This window comes from Mchenga conophoros, linkage group LG12 (assembly GCF_057382185.1).
Source record: "Mchenga conophoros isolate Kocher_MC1m ecotype Shallow Benthic linkage group LG12, M_conophoros_male_GT1.1, whole genome shotgun sequence".
Taxonomy (NCBI): domain Eukaryota; kingdom Metazoa; phylum Chordata; class Actinopteri; order Cichliformes; family Cichlidae; genus Mchenga; species Mchenga conophoros.
Window position 1 is genome coordinate 10,335,131 of NC_140537.1, and position 24,508 is coordinate 10,359,638.

Below are 24,508 nucleotides of genomic sequence, written 5' to 3' on the forward strand. Positions count from 1 at the left end.
ATTTTTTTAAAATCTTTTTATATGCTAACATGTTTATGAAATATTTAGCTGTGTGGGTTGCATCCTTCGAAGCATGCAGCCCTTGAGCACACAGCTTTTATTTTGAAGGGCTGTTTCTCCACTCATGGGCTCTGCGTAGTTGTCTTAAATGACGTACCTCCAATCACTGGCAGCGAAACAAGCATCTCGTATTTTGATTGGTAGATGGTGCCTAATGTCGTCCAATCACCAAACAGTTTGTTAGATAGTGAAGCAGCTCGATAGCGTTGGGCTGACGGTGTGGTGAAGGTGAGTGAAGTCGAATATTTTATAGATATATAAATATGAATGTAACAATTTCTGAATCTGCAGTTCATCGAAAATTCAAATAATATCCAGAATTTTATCTGAAATTAATTATGAGCTCGAAAGCAGCATTACATTTAGCTATCATTTAAGTTGTTTGCTAGTTAGCAAGCTAACCAGTGAACAAGTTACAGAAATCAGCACTTAAGGTTTCTTACTAAACTGTAATGTAACGCATGTTGACCCTAATCCTAACCCAGAGTGCAGTCTGAACAGTAAAGCATCACTGTTACCTGACTACCAAGTGAAAAATGAAAGTAATTTTTGTGTATTGATCGTCAATATTCTAACAGGATTTTGTCCATCTTCCCTGGCAGTGTATTTGGCTATTTCATGAGGTGGTGTATACCCACTCTTTATTAAAATCAACGCTTTTGTTTTTACTCTCTTCTGTCCTGTAGGAAGGCTGTGCCAGCATGGGTGTGTTATCCACGCTGATGAGGGGGCTGGTGCGAGGTGCTGACAGGATGTCTGAGTTCACGAGCAAGCGTGGATCAAGGACTCATAATAAAGGCAGGGGCGCCAGGCCCGCTGGACGGAATCTCCCCAGCTCCAAGTTTCTAGCCATTCGGGCCATGATTCCGGAGTTTGTGGTGCCTCCTTTGGAGGGATTCAAACTCAGACCATATGTCTCATACCGTGCCCCGAAAGGAACAGAACCTCCACTCACAGCACAGAGTCTGTTCGATGAAGTTGTGGCTCCTCAGATCAAACAGGACTTGGAAGCAGGCACTTTCAGCAAAGACCAGCTAGTGAAGTATGGATTTGAGCCCACACAGGAGGGGAAGCTCTTCAAGCTCTATCCAAAGAATTATGTACGTTAATGATGGATTTCCAAAGACTCGCTGATTCACTGGGGACTGAAAGCTGCAGATCAACTGATGAGGGCCCCTTCTAGAAAATCAACTACTACATAAACTGTTCAGGAAAAAGGCCTTGTCTTACAGGTTTTGTTATTTGATGACCTGGAAAAATAAAACAAAAAGCATGATTAATACTGCACAACTGTCAGATATTCATTATAATGGTTTGAGCTCCTGTTTTTTTTTAAAGTTATGAGTCTTCACTGAGGGACTGGTGATCTTGTTCAAGGGTATATGCAGACTAGCTACATGTGACATATTTCAAAGTTAAACACAGTGGTAATTATTCAGTTACCACATAATAGTTTGCTTTATTTTTCAGGCCATTAAGTACCTAAAATTGCACTTACCTGTACTCTAATGTCCACTTGAGACCGGCTAAAAGTGAATCAATCCTCAGACTCATATTACAATAAACAACATTAAAAAGCATAATTATAGTCTGGTACAAATAGTTTTGTTCTGTAGGTAGGTTCATTATATCTCTACATTGAGACGAGTAACTTCTAAGGGTGGCCGCTTTAGTTCAGATGAAGGCAGCTGTAGCCGATTGCAGTGGGTTAGGGCTCACATGTGCTAACTGGAGTCACTAAACTGAACCGAACCTCTTGAACAGGTTTGTGCAGTATTATATTTGTGTTCTCACTTAATATAAAATTATTACTGAGTGTCGCATGTGGTGTGATCTTAACCTGAATATCACCAAAATTAAATCAACTTGATTTAAACCACCAAAATAATATCTTGAAAACTGGATGCTACACTGCTAAGTGCTAACAAACAGAATTCTCCCTTCAAGGGGAGAGTCACCTGACAAACAACATGGCCTGTTATAATTTTTATGGGTGCATTTCTGATATTTTGTCCTGCTCCTTAACATTAACAATTAGCTGCTATGTTTTTTGATTCAACTTTAGGGATGCAGCTTGCCAAGTGGGCATCTTGACCCTATTTTAGCCCCACAACAACCACCTCACACGACCCTGCAGCTGGTCTGGGCTAAAGAAGAAAAAAACCAAACAAAGAACATGTGTAGGTGAATGGTTGTATTGCGCTTGTAGCTACAGTACACACGAGTATGAGGATTATAAACTTCTTTTTTTTTTTTGCTTAAATACAAGTTTATATTAAAAAAAAAAAATCAGTGTCACTATGAAAATAGAGGGTCTTGCTAATTGCATATAATGTGATAAGTCATTCCAAAGTATAGGAATCTTCATGATAAAAACAGTGACTGGAATAACAGCATGACATGCTCTTGCTGTAGTCAGGCTATACATTTAGATTTCAATAGTGTCAACATTGCTATGACTCCTGTAAAGCCTGGTCTGGCATCCAGTCCCAGCGCCACACGTGGAGCATGTGGTCATAGAATGAGCAGCTGGCCAGCAGGCAGGACAGTGAGGGAGCATCCTCATCAGGGTTGAGGGTGGGAACTGGAGCAGGGGAGGTCTGAGGTGCTGCAATTCCCTCTGGGATGTATCGACCAGCATCGTCCTCCAGGGAAGTGTCAAAGCTGGCAGTGGGAGATTCATATTGAATCCTTAAGTGTCCTCGGTTCTCTGCAGGGCTTTCCTTTGGTTCTGTGGCAGGCGGGGAACAGGCAGTATGGTCCTCCAGGGACAGCCTGGACCAGTCTGCTCCATATGCCAAGGAACTGTGGAGGATGTATGAGGTTACAATGGGGCATGCTCCTGCACTGCCCTCTGTAAGTAAACAAACAGTAAGTTATTAAAACCCCCCACAGATTTCTCCTGGTAAAAACAACCATTTGTACAATATGTGAGGTCTACTGATGTTTCAGGTAGAGAAGGAAGCCTTTCACCATTCAAAGCTATTTACACTGCCAGCACCATTCACAGAATCTTTCCTATCAAACACAAACACCATTTTGGCGTGTTTGGCATCCATCTGTTTCAGACAGTTTTTTTTGTGTGTGTTACACACCCCTTGGCAAACATGGACATGTGTCCATGTTTGATTTGAGAAATTGAGGACACAGAGAATGTCATCAGGAAAGCATTTCGTGAGGCAACAGATTTATAGAGCAGTATGCTCATTTTCCCATACATTTTTATAGAGTCAGACTTCTTTTCACGACAAGGAGTGGCTCCCTGCTGGCCATTAGAAAGAATGCAGGTTTAAAATGCTACATGGTTTGCCTTTTCAGGCCTGGACTCTAGTCCATCGTTTTTAAAGAGCCTATAAAAAAAGCAAAAAGGTATATGCTCTGTTGCTTAATTTCTTCAAATTGTGCAGTATCTATAAATAGTAATGATGAGTTCATTAAGCTACCTTTCCGCTCTGAGAAGCTAAAAAGACGGCTAAGATCAATTATAATTAGACAATTGTCAAACAATTCTCATATTTAAGAAGCTGAAACTAGACCGGTCTCTGGAGTCCAAACCAGCTAAACTAGGCAAGAGCCCACGCAGGCTGTCAGTCCAATGGGAGAGACAGAATCACCACAAAGTGTGAGGTGAAAACTGTGTTTTCACAGGCCTAAAGCTGGTCTAATTCAGAGCGACCATTTTATTGTTTATCACTTATTCAAACACACCTAGAGCCTGCTGACAGTGAAGGATGTGGAAGTCATTATGCATGCAGGCTGCCAGCAGCAGGTGCTGATGGCTGGGATGCCACTTCAGTCTCCACACTCCACCACCCAATGGAGTCTCACTCAGGGGCTGCCGCATGTTTCGGCCATCCCACAGCAAAACCTGCTCATCGTAACTGTGGAAGGAGAAGTGCGTGAGAGGAGCAACAAGTATACAACTCTTACACAACAACAGCTCAACATCAGGATATTTACCTGCCTGTAGCCAGAATGTGCTCCCGATGAGGGTTGCTGTGAATACTGCACACACCCATCGAGTGCCTTTGAAAGAAAACAACATAAATTTGTGTCTGCACACTGTCAAAATGGAATATATACATGAAAACTGATACACTATCAACCTCACCTTTTACTTATGAAAGTGGGGCTGGAGGGACCGATCCTTAAATCCCAACCTTTCAGTTTACAGTCATCACCACCTGGTGAGAAAACAACACATGACACAGCACAGGAGAATATTTAGATGGCCGATTTAGAGGCAGCATCAATGTGAGCTCACAAACTACCCGTGTAAGGCACACAAATTGGTGGCACATATGTATGATTTAAAGTCATGATAAAAAAAATAAAGTACACCATATCTGAAATCTAAGGTTTTATATACAAGGACAAAAAATATCATCTGCTTCTTAGGAGAGGTTACAATAGGTAAGTACAACATCAGATAAACAACACATGGCATATTACACTGTGTCATTTATTTAACAATAAACCAAAATGCAGAAGGGATGTGTGAAAAACCAAGGACAATATGCTTCCACGGGAATTAATTGGCTGCTACTCAGGCTGTTAATTATCAGCAATCATCAGCCAGGAGCCGATAATCAAATACTGATTATCGGCTTGACAGTTTTCTGGTCCGGAGCACTCGTGTGTTAGCACAAGGCCCAGCAGGAAAGCCGTAAACAATGAACTTAGAGGAGCAATTGTTGCTATTGATTAAACTTGGAAGGGTTATAAGGCCATTTCCAAACAATTTCAAATCCATCACTCTACAGTGAGAATAATTAGTCACAAGTGGAAAACACTGAAGACAAATACGAATCTTCCAAACAGTGGCGATCCCAGCAAATTGACCCCAAAGTCAGACTGTGCAATGCCGAGTGAAACTCCGAAAATCGCTACATTTCAGAATATGTAGGCTTCACTTAGCATGTTAAATGTTAAACTTCTTGACAGTACAATCAGACTGAACAACATTGTCTCATTTGAAAGGGCAAAGAAAACCAAAAACAAATACACACCGCAATATAGCTTAGGTTTATGAAGTTGCATCTGAGGAAACCACAACACTTCAGGAACAATGACCTTTGGACATACAAGACCAAATTGGAGAGATTTTGCTATAATGCACAGTGCCATATTTGGTGAAGACCAAACATTGCATAGTAGTACAAATACCATCTCATACTGAAGCAGCTTAATAGCATTTGGTCAAGGTGAAACACCAACTCATACCATCTGTCGTGGAGCTGTGGTGGTGGAGGGATGATGATTTGAGATTATTTTGCAGGCACAGAACCTGGGAACCTTGACCATGAACTCCTCTGTATACCAAAGAACACAGAGGAGTCAAACAGCTAAAACTCTGGACCAAATGCTGTCATACAACAGACGTTGCAATTGCGCAAAGAACCTCAACCCAAAGAAACCTGGACTTTAAGACAGCTGTACCCACAAACGTCAATAAACTGCAGTAAAGCTGTAAAGCAGAATGAGGGCAAGATGCATCCACAATAATGTCAGAGACTAATGAAGTCACACAGAAAATTATTACTTCAAGCTACAGTTGCTAAAATTGGTTCTACAATCTTCTGAATCATGAGGTGCACTTAAGGTTTTACTCACTGCTTCTGGATTTTGGCTTAGTTTCAAATACATAAATAATGGCATGTGTTGCTCATCTGAGGTAATAATTTTATCATATTAGAAGCTGAAAAGGATTCATATGTGAAACCTCAGAACTGAAATAGGATGTACTTACTTTATTTTTCACATGACAGTTGTATATCAGTTTTACTGACTGATTTCAGCAAATAAGATGCCACTCACCAATTATTAATTAAATCCTAATTAGTATTTAACCGTTATTTTGTTTGCAGAAAAAGATGGACTAAACAAAAAATGTTTTAGATCAAAGAATATTTTATTTTTAAATCACAGAGCCAATCCAAGTAAATACAAAACAGAGTTTTTAAAACAAAAAAAGCTATTCAAACCTACCTGCTATGATGGGTTTCCTGTTCTTACTGAAAAATACAGTTATTTGGATTTATGCAAATGATACGTAAGATTCTAGAATATGCTTTTCTTTGCTTGCAACAATTAACACATTAATTTTTAAGAGTGACAGGATATATGTTACCAGAGTACACAAGCTGTGTGTCCCAATAAGAGAAGGCAGAGATCCAGGCCTCAAAGTCATGGGCTTTCCACTGAGACAGTGTTGTTAAAGCACCTTCAGCCAGAGAGAGCACGCTGATGCAGCCTGCAGAGTCACTGCACACAATCCGCACGTCACTGCTGCTGACACGACAGGGTGAGGTATTAACATGAATGATATTTGCACAACATGTGACATTGGCTCTTTTATGGAGGTAGTAGCGTCTCCAATAAGCTGACCTGTCCAGTCTTCCAGTGGACCAGTCTAATGACAGAGCCAGCCGCTCTGCTCCAACCTCCAGACTACTGAGAGACTGCAGACTGTGGCTACCCTCCTACTGGATACACACATTCATGAGTGCACACCACAACATCAACACAAAACAACAAATGAATGCACAGTTAGAGGTGAGGCATAAAAACAGCAGCCTTCCTGTAGCCTGAATCTAAAATAGCTGCTGCGCTCATGCACTGCAGCTCAAGCTGTCTGTGGCCGTTACACGGCAATCAAGGCCTTAATGCGTATTTTAGTGTGCTAAACTTAGTAACTGTTAAATACAGGCAAAATTAATGAAACACCAAAATCATAAACTCGACTGATCTTGGGGCCAATAAATCAGCTGATATTAACCATAAATAATGCCATATCTACATTTATAAAAGTCAATAAATATGTAAAAAATAAAGAAAAGTTATACTGTGATTGGACAGATTTTGCTGCCCCTTTCATGTTTCTGTCGTTAGATCAGGAAAGCCTCGGTTACTTTAGTGAGCTGACAACCAGTTTTGTGTAACTTTTTATCCTGACTACCAATGATGGGGTTAAGTGAATCCAGATAATGGAAAAATGTTCTGGGTATGCTGAGATGTCTTCATAATACAGGCCCCACATGCCACTGTCTAAATCTTTTGATGCCACATTTCTCACCTGACTGCGAGACAGTGTGTACAGCTGCAGCTCCCCGGTAGCTGTTGCCATCCCCAGCACTGCTCTGTCTGACACAGGCACGTGGCACCTATGAACACGCATAACAATGAATATGAGGGAAATAACCGAAGCTACACTGACCAAATCTGCTTTCTTACCATTTCAAATCTAAAATGGCTGCGGTGTCCATGCGCTGCAGCTCTGTGAGAGGGGGGCACATCGGTCCCTCGTGCCGAAATTCAAAAAGGTAGAGACGACCGATCCTGCTCGGGGTGGCATCTTCTTCCCCTCCCTGCAACATGAGAGCAGAGTGACACAGAGCAGACATCAAAGTGGGTCCTCATTAACTCCACTGGTTGCTTCATTCGGCTACCAAGTCTTTATTAATAAAATGTATGCAGCACTCTGGGGCAGCAGTGTAATTTTTTTTTAAGTTAGATGACATAAATGTAATCAAAAATGATTTCCAGGGAGAGTTTAAATTAGCTGCTGTGATCTGGGCCAGTGTGCCTGTATAACAAAGTTAAGTCCGTGTGCTGGTAATGCCATACGCCTATACAGCATTTGTAAGCAAACCGAGCGGCTTCTGAGTGAGTCTGCTTTAATTACCAGCTAGCACTAGAGCAAGAGGAGGAAACCAACTTTAAAAAAAAAAAAAAAAGAGTTAGCAGGCAATAGAGGAATACCTTGCATTACAATCCTTCTCCTTACATACTAACTAATAAGGCCCTGTCATATTTAAATACGACCCCGCCCCTCACCTTTGGAACCAGTTCCCAGTTTGGATTCAGGAGACAGACACCCTCTGCTCTAAAAACTGAACATAAAACTTTCCGTTTTGATAAAGCATATCAGGTAGGGCTGGATCGGGGGGAGCTTCCTGTGATACTCTGAGGATTTCTTCTCAACTCACTTCTTTTCAACCCGCACACGTTTTATATGCCACTGCCACATGTCATTAAATTGTATCTTCTCTCTCCCACAGTCTGCCCTCATCTTTCCTTTTTCTCTTCTGCTTCCTTTCACAGCTGCCTCTCCCTGAGGCTGCTTCTGTCAGAGGTTTCTTCCTGTTAAAAAGGTTTTTTTCTTTGCCACCATCATATAGTGCTTACTTATAGGGGATTGTTCTAGGGGGTTTTCTCTCCAATACTGTAGGGTTTTTACCTAAATTGAATAGATGTGATGTCACATGAAAACTATGAAAAAGTTGTCTGACGTAATATGAAAGCGTTTTAATTTCTTAGAGAACATGCTTAAGGTAATTAGGAAAGACTGCAACAAACATTTTATTTAAGGGGAGCAAGGGCCAATCTATTAATACCGGATTTTTTTTTTAAATATCAATATCTCCTAGTTTGGAGTAAGGTTTACTGTTAGCATGTACTAACCCTTTATTTTGCTCATATTTATCTTATGGTGCAGTTTAGCCCTAGTCTGAAATAAGTTCCTTAACGCCTCTGCCTTTAAAACCATCCTGTTTTTAAGCTTACTTTCACACAATTCTTCTGCACTCACAGTCAGAGCTATAGCTTACAGAGCCATGACTGGAAAAAGAAAACTGACTCAAACCAAGTCCCAGTCTGAAGACTAGGATTACTTGTACATACACTGACCTCATTATTTAAAATGTTGTCCATGTTTAATATGAGAACCAAATACTGGAACTGTATACATATACAAAAAATGTAAAGATTTTAGGTCCATGTAAGTGAACAACTGGAACTTCTGCCCAGACACTGGGTAAATCTATAACCCCACCATTTAAAAAATAAATAAATCACAGCCCACATTAATATCTATTCCTGACTTGACTTAAATGATAAAATATACTAACTACTAATGATTCAAAGTAAAACACTGAAGCTTTATATATTATACTTGTCAGCTGACATCAATTGTACAAGCCATCACTTTTTTTTTGTTGTTTTTTTAACAAACCAATTAACATAGTGGTCAGAGTTCTCTGGCTTCTTTACTTATTACTAATCTGGTCTAAATGCTTACAGCCAGCGCTGGAGATAAGCATTTTAGCCACAAACCTCTTTTAGCAATCCAATCCGGTGATCCAAACACCGCCAAAACAGGTGGACAATGTACACGGGACCAAATTCTCATAATTTTAAGCGAAGGAAGGGTATAAAGACATTTGTATACAATTCTATTCCCATGACAGGTAATGGGATGTAATCTCACCCCTTTCTGTAGCTGATACGTGCCGCAGGCCAGGATGCTGTGGTTGGGTGAAACAGGACACCACTCCACCGCGTCAGCGCTCAACTCCGTGTCGAACACCTGTAGACTGCGGGTCTTCGACTTCCAAGCCATGAATACCTGATGTGCATACCGTTATCCCACGGGTTGCTACAAATTCCAAAATATATCCTGTTACGACTCAGTTGTTAAAAGACAGTAAACTAGTGCACGACATCTTAAGCATTTTTAGTTAAATTTAATTAACGTAACAAAATGTTTTGGTCGCTAGCTAGCAAGCTATGAATAACTGGCTGCAGCCTCACAAGAGCCAAAATGTCACCAGTCAGAGATTTATAGCATATTCGTATACCGTATTCCTAACGTTCATATACACATTCTTTGTATATGAACATTTAAAGTAACTTTTAGTTTAGTTTAATGCCGAATAACCGCAGAGAAACACGTAACAAACAAAACTCACATGTGTGCCAGCCCTGAGACTCGACGCTTTTAGCGTCCTTACGTCATCTCTGAGCGTCACGGTGTATTTAGGTGCCAAAGTGGGGAATTGCTATTTAAGAACAAAAGATAGTTTATTTATCCTGTATTTGGATACATTCTTTTGTTAAAGGAGTTCAATCAATAATAAAGGTATTGTAAAGAGTTAATTTTTTTTTTTTTAAAAGTATAAGACAGAGTTATTTCATGTGGTATGAAAACTGTATATGTCCTTTACACCAAAATGTGGAACAGAGGCAAGTAAATTAATGCCAGAGTCAGAGGAATGCAGACACATGCCGAGGCATTTTTCTTTCTTAATTTTGTTGTGAGGTTTTAGCCTTCGTTTAGAAGACTGTTGGTTCAGCGTCATTTTTGCGGCATTGTCAACAATAAAAATGGCGACATCTGCTGGTATGAAAGCTTATACCACCGGCTATGTTCAATTTCTATATCGCAGTCGTACTGAAATTTAAGATCTGATTACGATCAGATTTCAAGTTACTGTTGCTGTCTTGCCATGTTGTATTGTTGTTAAATTATAAAAATATCATACTGCTATAATTTAATGCTTTTCCTATTTCCGTAAAATGATGCGTCTGACGTAAGGTAAGGTCACGTGACTTTGGCGTGTGCCACAACATCTAGTGGATAGTGTTAAGAGAGCTCTCCCTCGAGTGTTTTAAATCATAAATAAACGAAATGGATTTCAGCGTGAAGAAATTAGCCTCGGGTGCTGGACTGTTTTTGACACGGGCTGTCCAGGTAATAAAGCGCTCGTGAGTGCCGCGAGCGGAAAAGTGTTGTGGCTTTTGCTGTCGCATCCTTTCACTTTGGCAGTCAGTTGTTACTAGCGTTAATAACAATTTGGTACAGTCGTATATGACTTTGCGGTATATCGCTATGTCTAACGTGACGCTGCATATCAGCATCTAAAGCAGGTGAAATTGATAAGATATTCAGCTGTGCCTTGCTCGTAGTTTGGGCCAGCGGCGCAGTTCAACATAGGACTGACTAAGTGCTATCTCTGGCAAGCTAGCGTAGCTAATATTAATTATTTCTCAAGTTAAAAGAGGCACAAATATAGTACAAATATAAACGGGTTTTTTTCCCATTTGGATTAAGGGTGACAGGGAAGTGACAACGATTAAGCACGAGCAGATCATTAACCGGACTCCTTCGTGACGTCACTTTTCTTAATATTACTGCTTTGTTTTATTTTTTTTATTCGCATGTATGTGTGTAAAAACTGATTCCATCTCAGAGCAGACAGACGCAGATGTGTTCGAGTACCGTCGTTCACCTGTGAGATGTGTGTTGTTTGCGCTATGACGCCTCAGTTCACAGAGGAGAAGTTGGGCCAAGCAGAGAAGACCGAGTTGGACGCTCAGTTTGAGAACCTGATCAGCCGGGCAGACTGCACCAAACACTGGACCGAGAAAATCTACAGACAGACTGAGGTCCTGCTACAGCCCAACCCAAGTATGACATCAACATAGAAGTCTCGTTATTATAGGTATTATAGGTGGAAAGAATAATCAATAATCATATTACTTACTAAAGAAATTTAATTATACACTCACTGTCAATTTTATTAGGCACACATACTCCTTTTAAAGCAGTTAAACATGACAAATCTTGTCAATAATAATAATAATAATATACGTATATGTAAGGAACCATATTAATTGATGTGTTATGTAAAGCATGGTGGCACAGTGGTTAGCACTGCTGCTTCACAGTGAGATGGTAGATTTGACCCCCACCTGGCTGGGGCCTTTCTGTATGGAGTTTGCATTGGTGATTCTAAATTGTCTATATGTGTGAATATGAATGTGAATGGTTCTATAAGTGTTGTTGGCCCTGTGACAGACTAGCAACCTGTCCAGGGTGTACCTCGCCTCCCATCCTGTAACAGCGGGGTATCTCGACCCCCCCATCTCTAGTGTTGTTAACGGAGGCACCCAAAGCCACCCAAAAGGTACTTGCAGTGTGTCAAATGCACTGTAAGTAATGTTTATTTATATAGCACTTTTCAAGTTGGTGCCACTCACCAGAACAAAGTCATGTGTTTCTGCATGTGAATTTTAATGTGTAGACATTAAATGAGTGCCCACATTGGGATGGCTTTCTGCTTGGAAGTGTTAGCTGCCTGATAATATTGATGAATTGCACTTATCTAGCAAAACAGTATGTGATATAGATTACATCAGTTTAGACATCCAAACTCCCAAGACTGGTTTGACTGAGAAATGTCTAGCTTCATGTTAATTAATGTTAAGAAATAACCAACACCAGGTTTTATACAGTGTACCTAACTTACAACTAACTAGCTAGCCTTACCTTGCTAACTTGATTTATGTCCTCTGAGAGCATATATTGCTTGGGAGAACAATGTTTTGTGGATGCTTTTTGACCATGCATGAATGTGCTTTAAGCGGATTGTGTTATAATGTTCATATTGCCATATTTAGTAAGTATTTCATAAGAACAATAGCCCACCCCAGGCTAGTGGTATGCTATGATTATATTAAACGTAAGGGGACTGTCTAAGCCAAGAATCTTAACTGTGATCTAATTACAACATCCTGAGCTATTGATTAAATATATGAAAACAGGGGCTCTAACTTGTCACTGTTTTATTCTGCATGCCACAGTTGATCATACTGGTGAGTATTTCGCCTGCCTACTCTAGTGACCTGCTTTAGAAACCTATCATGTCTCTGAATTATTAGTAGAAAACGAATAATTCCTTAACAGGAATCAGTGTGAAACACAACTTTTAAATGCAAAATTTGAGGCATTTATGAGATTTGTATTGATCACTAGGTTTTACAGATTGTATTCAATTATATTGAGCCATCCACTGGATGTAGATGTATGTATGTATGTACCCTAACAAGAATTAATGTATCACAAACCATCAAAACCCTGTTAGAGGCAGAGAGATAAATGCTAAAAGTATTTCTTCTGTTAAATTAGTTCTCTAATAGAACAGTTTGTACTTCAGACAGAACATCACATCTGTGATGAGAATGATAATGACTTTAAGCTCTTAAGAGAGAATGACAAAAGAAACTCCACAGAAGATGACACTGGCGGTTGAGAGCTAGTGGAGATAATGCTAAATTTAGAGATGGCAGGGACATTTTAGATTTTAGAAAACATTTGGCTACCCTTTTTCACTGACACCCAGTTCTCCCTCATAGTAGCTATCCATACACTGGACTCCTCTAGTAACTTTTTAGCAGTTTACAATTACCTTCATTTCTACAGCTTATTTTACATTCTTTCATAGTGTGTAGTGGTGTGTGTATTTAAGGAAGATGTAAAGTCAAATTTGTGTACATACATTACCAGTCAAAAGTTTGGACACACCTTCTCATTTAATGTTTTTCTTTATTTTCATGACTACGTACATTGTAGATTCTCACTCAAGGCATCAAAACTATGAGTGAACCCATATGGAATTATCTGGGAATGCTTTGCACACTCTTGGCATTCTGTCAATGATCTTCATGTGGTAGTCACCTGAAATGGTTTTCCAACAGACCTAAACAAATCTCTTCTGCTTGCTACTTTTCCTTAGTAGTGGTTTCTTAGCAGCTATTTGACCATAAAGATTGATTCACACAGTCTCCTCTGAACAGTCGACGTAGAGATGTATCTGCTGCTGGAGCTCTGTGTGGCATTTATCTGGACTCTGATCTGAGGTGCTGTTAAGTTGTGATTTCTGAGGCTGGTGACTCAGATGTACTTATCCTCCGCAGCAGAGGTGACTGTTGGTCGTCCTTTCCTGGGGCGTTCCTCATATGAACCAGTTTCATCTGAGTTTCCGATGGTTTTTGTGACTGCACTTGGGCACACGTTTAAAGTTTTAGCAATTTTCCAGACTGACTGACCTTCAGTTCTTAAAGTAATGATGGACTGTCATTTCTCTTTAATTGCTGATTGGTTATTGCCATAGTATGAATTCTAACAGTTGTCAAATAGGGCTGTACCAGCCTGACTTCTGCACAACATAAACTGATGGTCCCAACCCCACAAAGAGGGCAAGAAATTCCACAACTGAACCCTGACTAGGCACAAATGTGAAGTGAAAACCATTTAAGGTGACTACATGATGAAGCTCATTGAGAGAAGGCAAAGGGTTTGCAGCACTGTCAACAAAGCAAAGGGTGGTTATGTTCAGAAATCTAAAATATAAGACATATTTAGAGTTAATTATCCGTATCTGTATTCTTTTTTTGCTACGTAATTCCATATATCGTGCTTCATATATTTACTGTCTTCAGTATGTATCTACAATGTAGAAAGTAGTAAAAATAAAGAAAAACCATCCTTCAACAGTTCAAACTGTTGACTGATGGTTCAGATAGACGTTTTCTTTATTTGATTTACAGTTTTCCACAAGTAATAAAAAATACACGAAAAAAACTGAGCTAATAAGCAATGTGCTATTCAAGAAAGCTATGATCACTAACAAATGAATGAAAAAACCCACACACAACATCAATAGGAGCAAGCTACAATTTTTTTGGTCATGTTTTTCTCTCTGAGAGCTTCAGTACTTTTTCTTATTTGTACTTGTGGAAAACATGTTTACTTTAGGTATGGCCAAGTCATCCACTGGGCTTTATTTTTCCATAATATTCTATGTAACATTAGACTTTTAATAATTGTTACTGTTAATTCAAACACTGTATTTTCAGTATTTGAATTGAATTTGTTCTAAAACTGCGATTCATTTAATTTATGTTTCTGTTTGAAGCAAGCCAAAGGAGCCAGAACACACATTTGGTCCCTGCTGTGCGTAGATCACAACCTGCTGTTCTGACTTTTAATTCAATTTAATTCAAGTCACTTTTATTCACATATTCACCAATTTACAAGAGTCGCCTCAGTTTACTTTAGATACCTGGCTTCGGGAGGATCAGAAATACGCTGCGAATGGTTGGGTTTAAGGGGAACAAAGAGAGACAGGACAAAAGACAAACTATAGAAGTTACGAAGAGCTGAATAACTCTTCGTCTGAAGTTAGTTTGAAGCCTTAAACTTAAGTAGTGAGCGTGCTAAGTCCAAACTGGTAGCTAGTTCAATAGTAGAGCGGCCCGGGGGACTACAGTGGGACTTCAAGCTTTCAATTAGAAAGTATCTAGTGCCGTTAACTCTTTGTTAATGTTATGGTGACGTGCTAGTGTAAGTGATGCACTGCTAATGCTGCTAATGTTTTTTTCAGGTGTACATGCTATAGTGCAACAGTAGACTTTGACTCACTTGTAAATGTTGTGCTTCATGTAGCAAACCAAAGAGGAAATGACAAATGAAGACGAATGGCTTTTTAAGTTCTGTATTTATGTCAAAAGAATGAGTCAGCATTCAGTAGTGTGCAAAACAGTTGAGCCAACCCTACTTTATTTCTATTTTGCTAGAAAAATGGGGAACGTGTATCACAGTTTATTATAACATATGCAAACATGTATGGAGTTACAGTATATAAGGCAAAAACAAAGCTTGAAACTCAGTATTTGGCATGACCACCTTAATTCTACAACACAACCTAAACTGCTTAGCCAAACCTTTCCCATCCTTTTTGACAAGATTCCCAACACCCCAGGATGCAATGCAGTTCCTTAAAAACCAAAATGGCACACTCTGAGAATGATAAGTTATGAGGATGGGACTGAAAATGAGTGAAAAAGCAGTGAATTTCTAAAGAAAAACTCTAAAATACCCAGAGAAAAGCTGGAAAAAAGCCAATAAAAAACCAATAAAAGTGTCCTAAATCACTCAGTCACTAGTTTCAGGTCTAACTGAATAAAACAAATTATTTGAGTGAAAAAGGAGGATAAAGCCGGTTTTGCTTTGCCGTGTCATTCACAAGCCACCTGGTTTTTCAGTCGGATCCAGATTGTTTGATTCCAAAGCACCATAATGGTGAGGGCTAAAGTCCTCAGCTTGAGGCTTCATAGCGAGACCTCACTTTCTAATGGGTGATGCTGCTATGTCCTACTGCTATGTCCATCTTTTATATTTAGTTTGTGTGCACAACAGTCTGTTGGTAAAGGTTGTTAGTTTCTCTTTGGCTTTGGTTATGTAGAGCTGAGCAGCAGAATTTTAGTTTGTATGAAATGGCTGTGTGCAGGAGTTTATGAGAATCAGTGACTCAAACATATCATCGTACTGTAAGAAGAAAACATTTTGCTTTGGGTCATCACAGTGTCTGAGCTTTTGTACATTAATTCAGCAGTTTGGCTCCATATTTAGAGTTTCAAGCATAATAGACTACATTCAGGTAATTAAAGGCTTACATGACGTAAAATGTTTGTTCTGAGGAGCTTCTGATGTTGGGCTTGTGTCAAACAATTTCATTCTACACTATAAGGCTGCAGTAAGTGGGTTTTATGTACTGACTACATTGCGGTGGACAAAATAACAGAAAACTTAGAATTCATTGTCAATTCAATGACCCTTATCTGGTATGTTTTGGAGGTTATTTTGTTTTTTTACCATAGTGAAAATGTGAGTAGCATCCATTCAACCTTTTCCTGTTGCAAAGTATTCATTCTATTTTGTCTCCCTGCGTTTTCCATGTGTTTCTTTTCATTTACAGTTGCTGCAGCCAGACATAGAAACATCTCATATAGAAATTAAATGAAATTAAATGAAGACTACACCCAGAAATGCTTTGTATTGTCTTGCCACACTGTGTTACCTGCAGTGCCTCATAGGGGAAACTTTCCCTGCATGCCAAGTGATGCACATTTGCACCAAAGTTTGAAGGGTTTTTCCTTCACCTATGCACCACCTCGCTACCAGATTCCATGATATTCAGAGATGTAGTTTCGCATGATTTTGAACAACAGCAGCACTTGCTTTGACAAACGAAATTTATTTTATATATATGGCTGAATACATCTTACTTAAGTACTGTTCTAAAATGAAATTATCACTATTATCACTATTATCACTCTTTGCATTTCATGCAACTTTGAAATTTTACCCTACTATGTTTCAAATAGAATTTGTTTTTAGCCACAAGGAGGCTGAGAAGTGTCAAAATGGATATTTACCAATGAGGTTACAGGTTATTAAACAGTAATAGTGGTAGCTGTTTATTTTGCTGAAAGCTGTCCACCCTGTAATTCGGTCTGTCTGTTGTGCTGAGCAGTCTGAAGGGTTTGACCACACAGGGTCATTATTTCTGAATATAGTTTTCATTTAATCAGCATGTGGGTAAGAATTTCAACTGGTTCTTTATTTCTCAGTTGTGCCATGAATAAACTCTTCTTTATTTTTCACTGCAGGTGCCAGAATCGAGGAGTTTCTTTTTGAAAAACTGGACTGGAAGGTGCCGTCCAGGGTTACTAATGCAGAGCTGCTGGGTCAGTATATGCAGGATGCAGCAAAAGAGTTTGATCTTGGAATGCCATATGGTGAGTATAAAAACTCCAAACAAACAAAGTCCTAGGAGTTAATAAAAAAAATTCTAATTAATTCTAATTAATTCTGTATCAGGAAAAACAACTGGAGGAGGCCCAGAGTTCTAATGATAAAGAAATCTATTTGTCATATTTCTCCCATACTGGATTTTCTTTATTGGCTTCCTGTTAAATCCAGAATTAAATTTGAAATTCTTCTACTCGCGAACAAAGTCTTGAATAAGCAGGTCCAGTCATATGTGAAAGACATTATAATACCGATAGAGCATGTTAGAGCTCTATTTGTACAAGCTACAGACTTGTGGTTGCTAGAGTTTTTAAAAGTGGAATGGGAGGCAGAACTTTGAGGTATGAAAAACCTGGCTTTCCTGTGGAACCAGGCCAGGTCTCCGTGTTTTGGAGACAAACACCCTCTCTAATTTTGAGATTAGACTTTAAACTTTACCTTTTGATAACTCCAAAAAGGTTGATTCTGTTCACTAGTAACATAGTGTTTTCAGTGGGAGAAAGGTTTCTTCACTCATCCAATTGACTTCTACAGTCTCAGCTGACTGCAGGTTTCCCCAACCTTATAAACAGTACATTTGCACAATGACTGAAACTAGCAGCACTGAATGAACAATGGGCTGTGAGGTCAGTTTGATCATTAATATGCAAATTCTCATGACCATAGCCCACTGATCAATGGCCATGAGTACCATTCACAGAGAGTTGGCACACAGCATTGTGAGAGCATTGCATTGTGAGATGGCGATAGATGTACCCTTGGGCCCCCTCCTTGATTCAGAGATGGTCTTTCCCTTTTCACATAAATAGCCTCCATGACTCCTTGACTTGTGTACATCCTCATCAGTGAAAGAGTGTCAACTGGCCTGTAGGTGTAAATAGGCTGCAGAGTCCTGGCCTGACAAGGTGAATCTTGTGTGTTGTGCCATCCGCTTTACCAGAGGTTGTTTGGTTTCCCCACTGTATAAATCCTAGCAATCCTCCTGGCACTTAACAGCATACACTACATAGCTCTGTTTGTGTCGGGGGAACAGATCCTTGGGGTGGACCAATTTTTGGCGCAGCAATTTTTAAAGTTTAAAAGCCACAGAGACGCGGTGTTAAGAAAAAGTGCGTCCCAACTGTTCCGATACTCCTGACACATACGGGATCACTACGGGTTTTCATTTAGGCAGCAGTTGTCCTTCTCTCCTTGATTGGCTGGAGCTTTCTTTAGGCGCCTGCCCAGCTTTCACAGCCCATTGTTCATTCAGTGGGCTAGTTTCAGTCATTGTGCAAATGTTCTCTTTATAAGGTTGGGGAAACCTGCAGTCAGCTGAGACTGAAGAAGTCACTCGGATGAGTGATGGAACCTTTCCCCCCTTTAAAACGCTACGTCGAGATGAACAGAATCAACCTTTTGGGATTTCCTTACCTGGATGATTGAGCATGAAGACACCTTTTGATAACATTTATCAAGATGTTGGTTCAGGTGACTCTGAACCTTCTGTTATCTATGACACTGTAAACTCAAGCTGTCCCCATGATGCACTGTATGTTTTCTTCTGCTTGTTTTACATTTTGTCTTGCCTCTCCCATAGTGTGTGTTCTATCCTGTCTCATTATGCTCTCTTATTGGTTTTCTCTTTCCCCTCACCCCCAACCTGTCGGGGCAGATGGCTGCCCTGCAAACCTGGTTCTGCCTTCCTGTTAAAAGCGAGTTATAACTTCCTTCTCCTGCAAAGTGCTTACTGATACTATTTCATTTGGTTCACGTTTTCAGAATACTGTAGAGTCTTTACCTTACAAGTGCCTTGAAGCGACTTTTGTTATTTGTATATGTTGGTATTAGCTTACATGGATATAGCCAACATTCTGCCAAAATGGCAAATATGCATCGGGAAGAGTTGAAGCAAGTAATTCTTGCAAGCATGATGTAACTAGAATAATTCAATACTGAGAGAGTAAGAATATAGTGCTCTGAAAAAAGTGAAACCAATAAGGAGATTGCTTTATCCGTTCTCTTGCTAACAAAAATTTGTTAATTTCCAGAAGTTTCTGTTCCGCTGGAGGTAGTTTTTTCTGAATTGTCTTTCTATGTATAGAAAGACATAGAAAGAAAATACATATTTGTCTTGCATAACTCTCTGTTCTGTCACCATGTAGGTCACTCTACTGCATAATACAGGCATATGTTTCAGATCATGATCCCTGTGATCATGTCCCTGTGTGGAAATCTAAGAATCAATACTGCTTTGAATGAGCTAGTCTGTGCACTTCATTCTGTTGCTGCATCAATAGTCAGGGCCAAATGTGACCAGTGTCACAGAGGAGGAATTCCAGGTCTCAAAAAAATCAATAGGAGAATGAGATTTATGCAGGAGCACTTAACTTATCATTTAGATCTCCTTCCCAGACATTTTGAGTGAAACTCCCAAGAAGTTATTTGTTGTATCCCCTGGACAGAGCAAAGAAGACAAGGGACTTGGTATTGGAATGAAGAAGTACAGGACAGTATTAAAAGGAAGAAGTCAGCAAACAAGTGGCATGAAAATAGACAGGAATATTTGGAGGCTAGGTGTAAAGCAAAAAAAGGGCTTATAGTAAACTGTATGTGACAAAGGACTTGTATCGATTGGATAGCCAGAGAGATAAAGCACAGAGATGGAAATGTATCAAGGAGTAAAGCGTGTGTTGAGAAGATGGAACATGGAAAATGAGAGAAGGAAAGTTTGTGAATCAGGAAGCGTAAAGAATTAGTAAGAAGGGCAAGGCAGCTATTTAAATGTTGAAGCGTGGAAAGGCGATTGGTCCAGTGACATACATGTGGGGGTATGGAGATGTCTAGGAGAGAAGACAGTGGGCACCCTAAGAAATAGAAGTGTACCGATTTTCAAAAACAAGGGTGATGTGAAGAGCTATTGTAATGTCAAAGGGATAAAGCTGGTCATCTATATAATTGGGGTATGGGGAAGAGTTGTTGAAGCTAGATTAAGAAGAGAGGTGATGATCAGTGAGCAGCAGTATGGCTTCATGCCAAGAAAGAGCGCTACAGATGCAATGTTGCCTTTGAGAGTTTTGATGGAGAACTACAGAGAAGGTCAGAAGGAGTTGCACTGTGTCTATATGCAGATCAGGCAGGAGTCTCTGTGAACTATTATGTTTGCAGGACTATGACGTCTGTTTGTGATCTGTAGTGAGAGTTGGAGCAGGTGGAGGTATGAGGACAATCAGTAGAATCAGTACGGAATACATGTGTATGAATGAGAGGGAGGCAGGGGTAACAGTGAAGCTGCAAGAAGCACATAATGAATGTAGATGAGTTTAAATGCTGTCCGAAGCAATGGACAGTGTACATGAAAGGTGAAGAAGAGAGTGCAGGTAGAGTGGATGGACATACGTGTCAGGGCTGATCCGTGACAGAAAGATGGCAAGAGTGAAAAAGAAGGTTTAGAAGATGGTTTGATTGGATTTCCGGATTTCATGAGCTTTAACATGAAAAGTTTCCAAAATGTATACTGTAGGTAGAACAGCACAACATGTTTTTCACATTGTGTGATGTGTCATATATATGTGTTAAGGGAAAATTGTACTTAGTAGTCAGTATAAGCTTTTAATGATATAAGTTTACATGTGATAGAATACTGCATGATGACCTTTTCCCTGCTTAGAACTGATTGTCCTTTATGAAACGTGTTCTGATATTTGTATCTGAATCTTCCCACAGCGACAGTAAGAAGTCAAACAAGCAGTTCTGACCTCGCACACACACACACACACACACACACACACACACACACACACACACACACACACACACACACACACACACACACAGTGGCTTGCAAAAGTATTCGCCCCCTTGAACTTTCCCACATTTTGTCACATTACAGCCACAAACATGAATCAATTTTATTGGAATTCCACGTAAAAGACCAATATCACATACGCACATGCTCACGTCACTGAACAAATGTATTCATTTTTCTTGTGTATAAATAAAGACAATTGCAAGAACAGAGCGCACATTTCACAGGGCCCCCACTCTGATTTGAGCGCTCTGCGAAACGCCCTTGCAAGTTAAAACTGCAGCGTCTGTGTGTGTTTTCTCCTCTTAGACTCTCAGCTGAAGAAGTGTCATTTAGAATAAATCTCTTGACAATATGAAATGGATTCTTGTATATAATATTTTTTCTGCTAAAGTTGTTAAATCAACAGATACCTTGATATATCACATAAATCTATAAAATAAATACATAAAAAACAACTACAAAATTATGCCAAGCTAAATGAAGGATGCTACTTCCGAACTCATGTAACTGCATAATGGAATATCTGATTGGTCCCAAATTGGATATGACAGTTGACACTGGCTTTAGCTGTGTGTCTGAAAAAACTTATATATATATATATAATCATCACTACCCATTTGAGCATTACAGTGTACCGTAGGTAGGTCTGGCTGTGGTTTGTCCACGTGGTGTTGCTGCAGCACAGAAAAAGCTGCTGCTGCTGCGAGGGCATAATCAATGCCAAACACCATGCTGCCTCATTAATTTCAAATGGATTAAAGCAGACAAACAGAACAGAAGTATAGTAGTTAGGATTCATGAATGTTTTCCTTGAGCTGTTAACAGCACACTTATAAAATCATCGCAATAATACACACTGAAGGAAAGGCATGAAAAGGTAACATAAATGCCATCACCTCATTTTTTACTGGAACTGTAATTGTGGAAACAATAATTTCTTTGTTCTAAACTTAAATTTTATAGTTTAATCCATTTTATTCTGCTGCAACCAGATGCAAGTGTGCAAAGGCTACACTAGCATGTGCACATGGGCATGCCATGACATTCATTCAAAAAAGTTTCAATTCTCTCTTCTTTACCAATGCTATGGTGTGCTTACAGCATGGTGGGAGTCTTTTTGGTGAGTAGATCTAATGTGTTTCTTCCAGGGAACACTTTGGAGAAGGTGGGGGAGTGTGAGAAAAGATTAGGAGAAGCAGAGAAAGAGTTCCTCCAGACGTCAGCCATCAGCTTTCTTACGCCTCTCAGGAACTTTCTGGAAGGAGACTGGAGAACTATTTCAGTGAGTCTGGAATATCACATCTATTCCAATGTTGTTTGAGTCATACTTCCAATATATACAATATACCACACACTGTATCACGACAAAGTGATTCTGTGATACTCAGTATGTTGCAAGACAATAATGTACAATACATCTTGATATCAGTATAACTGAAAAAAGAAAAATCTCTATGAACATATCAAAAAACATTATGTATGCCATTGGTGTGTGTATCTGTGTATTAACTTTATTATTCAATTTATTAGCTCTTCAATGTACTTTACTTACTGTCTGCTGTGTCAGCTATGTTCACATCTGCGAGTTCTTTATTTTTCTTGTTAGTGAGCTTTTGTTCATTTGTCCCCTCACTGAGTAAGAAGGAATCATGAAGAAATTATATTTATCCAGTGAATCACTAACCTATTGCAAAAGAGAGCAAAATGATATAGACCGTATATAAAAGATGGACGAACTTCCTGAAGCCAACATGGAAGTTCCAGAAGGGATGAACTCCTCTGTATGCACTGGGGGGAAAAGACATTTCATCTCACCTGATGGGATTATGGTCTCGATTGCAAGTTTCAAGTCTTATTGAAAACATCAGTGTTTGGTTTTTTTTGGTAAATTGTGGTACTAATTCCTGTGGCGAATTTCCGTAAAGAAATGTTATGTTTTCAGAATGAGTTGGTGAAAGCTGAGTCATTAAGCAGACCTCATGTCCACTAGTTCAGAAGTGCTGCTGCACACCTGAGCTGTGGGTTAGAGAGATGTCAGGAGAATCTGCAAACTGAGGCCACTTGCATCACAGAATATTGCACAATCATCATGACCTTGGAACGTTACTTGATTCAAAATGCAAGCTTTCTTGCCACTGTCTGTAAATGAATATGACCTTGAATGTGACTTAAAAGATACTTTTAAACATACATCAGCCAGTATGTTTAAATACTGTTTTTCACTGTTTACAAACCGCCAGTGAGCGTGAGTGTTTTCCTTGTAACATATGAGCAAACCAGCAGAGGTCAGCATTGTTGTTGTTTCTATGTTGTCTGACACCACAGCATGTATTAAATGTTACATGTCCCAGTAAGTTAGTAGCCTTATAACCTGCTTGAACTATAAACGTTGCTTTTTTTGTTAACTTTTGTGATTAGGACTAAATCAGATGAATCCCTTAGCTTTGCTGCTACAGGCTGCTGGAAGACTTCCCATGATGCATTCAGCATTTCTCATTCACTCCCTGCTTTTACTATGCATGTATTTAAATGCTACTTCTGCATGTCATTAATGTTTGCCTGCTGCTTAGTTTGTGTTTTGTCCTTTTTACGGTATAGAAAGAACGTCGCCTTCTGGAGAATCTTCGCCTGGACCTTGATGCCTGTAAAACACGAGTGAAGAAGGCAAAGGTGGCTGAAGCAAAGGCCGCGGTGAGTTCATAAGCGGCTCACAATCAAATTCCCACACGCATTACCTCAATAATTCAGATGATTAATCTTTGGCGATGCTTGGATTAACCATAACTAACTGTTTATGCATTCTTTGCAGTGCGAAGGGGAAGTGAGTATTGAGGACATGTCTTTTAAACTCTTGGATGCATGTCTTGGGTTGTTTTTCTTGTCATACTTGCTTTGGCTCGATTTAATTTTCTGCTGTTACTTCAGGTTTTACTGTTAATAAGTGAAGTTTTCACAGACAAGGCTTGACTATTACATTACGACGGAATGTGGCGATTAGTCAAATTTGGCAAACTGTGTTAATTAAAAAGCAACTCACACAGTGTCATTTACCATTTAGTATCTCACCTGGGGGCCCCTCTGCATGGATTCTATATGTGTAGTTTTTATGATTTGGTCGTTGATATTTTGGTTTTTCACAGCAGATATGTGATTGGCTGTCAAGGGAAGCTACTTGGGAGCAGATTTATTTAACATAAACAAGACTTAATGACTGTCTTATTAAACTCACTGTTGACCATGACACAATTCAGGAACTGAGAACATTGCACAGTCCCTCTTTAGCATTCCCTGACTCAGTTATTGCAACCTATTAGGCAGGAAATACAGAAGGCACACCACAAGACCACAAAAACAGTGGGAATGTTCAATGAGCTGACTTTGCCGGAAATAAAGTCAGCTCTCCTGCTTCCTGGCAGCGTGGAAGGAATGCTCGCTTCCGCGAT

The 24,508-nt window shown here is 39.6% G+C and overlaps 3 protein-coding genes across 6 annotated transcripts in view; 2 read left to right on the top strand and 1 right to left on the bottom strand.

Annotated features, from left to right (window-relative positions):
- Positions 1–162: 162 nt before the first annotated feature.
- On the top strand, positions 163–1,350 carry mrpl41 (mitochondrial ribosomal protein L41). Its single transcript, XM_085293654.1, has 2 exons — positions 163–288; positions 747–1,350. The coding sequence occupies exon 2, from the start codon at positions 762–764 to the stop codon at positions 1,167–1,169; it is 408 nt and encodes a 135-aa protein (XP_085149780.1). The 5' UTR covers positions 163–288; positions 747–761; the 3' UTR covers positions 1,170–1,350.
- Positions 1,351–2,239: 889 nt separating this feature from the next.
- Positions 2,240–9,861, bottom strand: dph7 (diphthamide biosynthesis 7). The gene is made up of 10 exons (XM_085293655.1): positions 9,810–9,861; positions 9,329–9,496; positions 7,294–7,427; positions 7,136–7,223; positions 6,448–6,542; positions 6,191–6,348; positions 4,172–4,244; positions 4,021–4,086; positions 3,769–3,941; positions 2,240–2,914 (listed from the first exon to the last, which is right to left on the bottom strand). The coding sequence occupies exons 2-10, from the start codon at positions 9,458–9,460 to the stop codon at positions 2,514–2,516; spliced, it is 1,320 nt and encodes a 439-aa protein (XP_085149781.1). The 5' UTR covers positions 9,461–9,496; positions 9,810–9,861; the 3' UTR covers positions 2,240–2,513.
- Positions 9,862–10,456: 595 nt separating this feature from the next.
- The window catches only part of LOC146562152 (endophilin-B2-like), a 28,619-nt gene continuing 14,567 nt past the window's right edge, over positions 10,457–24,508 (top strand). Inside the window, exons 1-7 of one of the 4 annotated variants that reach the window (XM_085293656.1) lie at positions 10,457–10,591; positions 11,167–11,308; positions 12,484–12,495; positions 17,134–17,262; positions 22,214–22,347; positions 23,664–23,756; positions 23,875–23,886. In XM_085293656.1, coding sequence (XP_085149782.1) covers positions 10,529–10,591; positions 11,167–11,308; positions 12,484–12,495; positions 17,134–17,262; positions 22,214–22,347; positions 23,664–23,756; positions 23,875–23,886 — 585 coding nt within the window. In that variant the 5' untranslated portion in view covers positions 10,457–10,528. The remainder of the gene's footprint in view (positions 10,592–11,166; positions 11,309–12,483; positions 12,496–17,133; positions 17,263–22,213; positions 22,348–23,663; positions 23,757–23,874; positions 23,887–24,508) is intronic. The other 3 variants (XM_085293657.1, XM_085293658.1, XM_085293660.1) reach the window with 3 other exon arrangements.

Coding starts and splice junctions, on each gene's coding strand:
- mrpl41 (XM_085293654.1), top strand. CDS start 762: ATGGGTGTGTTATCCACGCTGATGAGGGGGCTGGTGCGAGGTGCTGAC.
- dph7 (XM_085293655.1), bottom strand. CDS start 9,460: ATGGCTTGGAAGTCGAAGACCCGCAGTCTACAGGTGTTCGACACGGAG. Junction 6,543..7,135: donor ACACACTGTCTCGCAGTCAG/GTGAGAAATGTG, acceptor TGTATCCAGTAG/GAGGGTAGCCACAGTCTGCA. Junction 4,245..6,190: donor CACACAGCTTGTGTACTCTG/GTAACATATATC, acceptor TTTTCTCACCAG/GTGGTGATGACTGTAAACTG.